Consider the following 2,697-nt stretch of genomic DNA (forward strand, 5'->3'; position numbering starts at 1 on the left):
GTAAAGAAGAAAAACGGGGCTGATCGCCTTTGTGTTGACTACCGCGAATTGAATTCGAACACAATTTCCGATAAGTATCCATTACCACTTATATCTGACCAAATTGCCAGGTTGCGGGGAGCAAATTAATTTTCTTGTTTGGATATGGCGAGCGGATTTCAACAAATCCCTGTTCACCCAAAATCAATTGAACTCACTGCTTTTGTCACGCCAGAAGGGCAGTATGAATTTTTAACTATGCCCTTTGGACTCAAGAATGCTCCATCGGTTTTCCAACGAGCTGTGATGAAAGCATTAGGGGACCTTGCATACTCGTATGTCATAGTGTATATGGATGACATTATGATTATTTCCTCAACAAAAGAGGAAGCGTTTGAAAGATTAGAGGTGGTGTTGAATGTTTTGACAAAGGCTGGGTTTTCGTTTAATATTACTAAATGTTCTTTTCTAAAATCGAGTGTTGAATATCTAGGATATGAAATTAAAGCCGGAGTGATTCGACCCAACCCACGTAAAATTCAAGCATTAACAGCTCTACCACCACCTCAATCTGTTCACCAGTTAAGACAATTTATAGGGTTGGCTTCGTATTTCCGCCAATTTGTAGCAAAATTTTCACAAATAATGAAATCACTGTACTTTCTTGTCTCTAATAAAAACAATTTTATTTGGAAGTCAGAGCATGAACAGATACGACAGCAGATAATTTCTATATTGACAAATAAGCCAGTTTTAATCATTTTTGATCCGCAATATCCAATCGAATTGCATACAGACGCTAGTGCCGATGGCTATGGTGCTATTCTGTTACATAAAATTAACAATAAGCCACATGTTATCGAATATTATAGTAAAAGAACTTCTCCTGCGGAATCTAGATATCATTCATATGAGCTAGAGACTTTGGCCGTCGTTAACTCGATTAAACATTTTCGACACTATCTGCAAGGGCACCAATTTGTTGTAGTCACGGATTGTAATTCTATCAAAGCATCGCGTACCAAAAACGATTTAACACCGAGGGTCCATCGTTGGTGGGCCTATCTGCAATCCTTTGATTTTGTAGTTGAGTATGCAGAAGGTAAACGGATGGCTCACGCAGACTTCTTTTCTCGTAACCCATTGCCCTCTGATAATCCGCCAGTTACGAGAATTCCAGAGAAGCATGTCAATCTTGCAGAAATTTCGGAAGATTGGCTCCTTGCAGAGCAACAACGGGATCCAGAAGTAGCTTCTATTGTTTGCAAGTTAAGAAATAAAGAACTTAACAGAGATGTGGCGAATACATATGAACTGCGTGCGGGCACATTGTATAGAAAAATACAAAGAAATGGCAAAACGAAATGTTTACCAGTTGTTCCTAGACTTTTCAGGTGGTCCGTAATTAATCATGTGCATGAGTCAATTATGTATTTGGGTTCAGAGAAGACACTTGACAAGGTTTATGAATATTACTGGTTCGATAAAATGTCTAAGTACGTTAGAAAATTTGTTGAAAATTGTATAACCTGCAAGCTATCTAAATCACATACAGGCAAAATACAAGCAGAACTGCACCCAATTCCTAAAGCTAGCATTCCATGGCATACCGTTCACATCGATATTACTGGCAAATTGAGCGGTAAGAATGACCTTAAGGAATATATTATCGTGCAAATTGATGCATTTACTAAATTTGTTTATTTATATCATACTATAAATATTGACAGAGAAAACTGTATTAGGTCCCTCAAGTCATCAATTTCACAATTTGGTGTGCCTACTCGTGTAATTGCTGACCAGGGTAGGTGTTTCGCTAGCAAAGGGTTCCGAGATTTTTGTTCCTCACAAAATATTAATTTACATCTGATTGCTACAGGTGCTAGTCGTGCTAATGGACAGGTAGAGAGAGTAATGAGTACGTTGAAAAATCTGTTAACAGCAGTTGAAACAAGCCAATGCTCTTGGCAAGATGCACTGGGCGAAATTCAACTGGCACTCAATTCCACGGTCAATCGGGTTACAAAGGCTAGTCCATTAGAGTTACTAATAGGTAAAGAGGCACGGCCGTTCGGTTTAATTCCAATTAATTTAGAAGAAAACAGAGTCGATGTTGATTTATTAAGAACTCAAGCAACTAAAAATATACAGGAAAATGCTTGTTATGACAAGAAAAGATTTTATAAAGGTAAAGCGAAAATTGTTAGACATAAAGTTGGCGATTATGTACTACTTAAAAATGAAGAGCGACATCAGACAAAATTAGATCCTAAGTTCCGTGGTCCGTTTTTGGTGAATGAGGTTTTGGATGGAGACAGATACATATTGAAATCTTTGAGTAGCAAAAGGACATACAAATACTCACATGAACACTTGCGTAAGCTTCCGGAGGAAAAAATTGCTAATGACTTAAACATGAGCGATGTTGAAAGTTCAATTGAGCCTGTTAGAGATGAAGACGTTGAAAGAGACGTTACTGGTGATGAAAACGTTGAAAGAGACGTTACTGGTGATGAAAACGTTGAAAGAGACGATATTGGTGATGAAAACGTTGAAAGAGGCGTTATTGACGATAAAGACGTTGAAAAAAAGACGTTAAAAAAAAAAATAATAATAATAATAAAATAAAATAAAATAATAAAATAAATAAATAAATAAAACGTGTTATGTCAGCTATTTCATTAAGACCTGATTTCAAAAAGTTTACTCCTAATAATA

At 36.8% G+C, this 2,697-nt stretch overlaps 2 protein-coding genes across 3 annotated transcripts in view; one reads left to right on the top strand and one right to left on the bottom strand.

The window, feature by feature from the left end:
- LOC118734970 (lysine-specific demethylase lid) overlaps positions 1-2,697 on the bottom strand; it is a 149,317-nt gene that overhangs the window by 49,020 nt on the left and 97,600 nt on the right. The window lies entirely within an intron of this gene.
- LOC118734972 overlaps positions 2,007-2,697 on the top strand; it is a 2,679-nt gene continuing 1,988 nt past the window's right edge. Inside the window, exon 1 of one of the 2 annotated variants that reach the window (XM_036464567.1) lies at positions 2,007-2,156. In XM_036464567.1, the coding sequence (XP_036320460.1) occupies positions 2,135-2,156 (22 nt within the window). In that variant the 5' untranslated portion in view covers positions 2,007-2,134. The remainder of the gene's footprint in view (positions 2,157-2,697) is intronic. The other variant, XM_036464566.1, reaches the window with a different exon arrangement.

This window comes from Rhagoletis pomonella, unplaced genomic scaffold (assembly GCF_013731165.1).
Source record: "Rhagoletis pomonella isolate Grant_MI unplaced genomic scaffold, Rhpom_1.0 Rhpom_scaffold_00003, whole genome shotgun sequence".
Lineage (NCBI taxonomy): Eukaryota > Metazoa > Arthropoda > Insecta > Diptera > Tephritidae > Rhagoletis > Rhagoletis pomonella.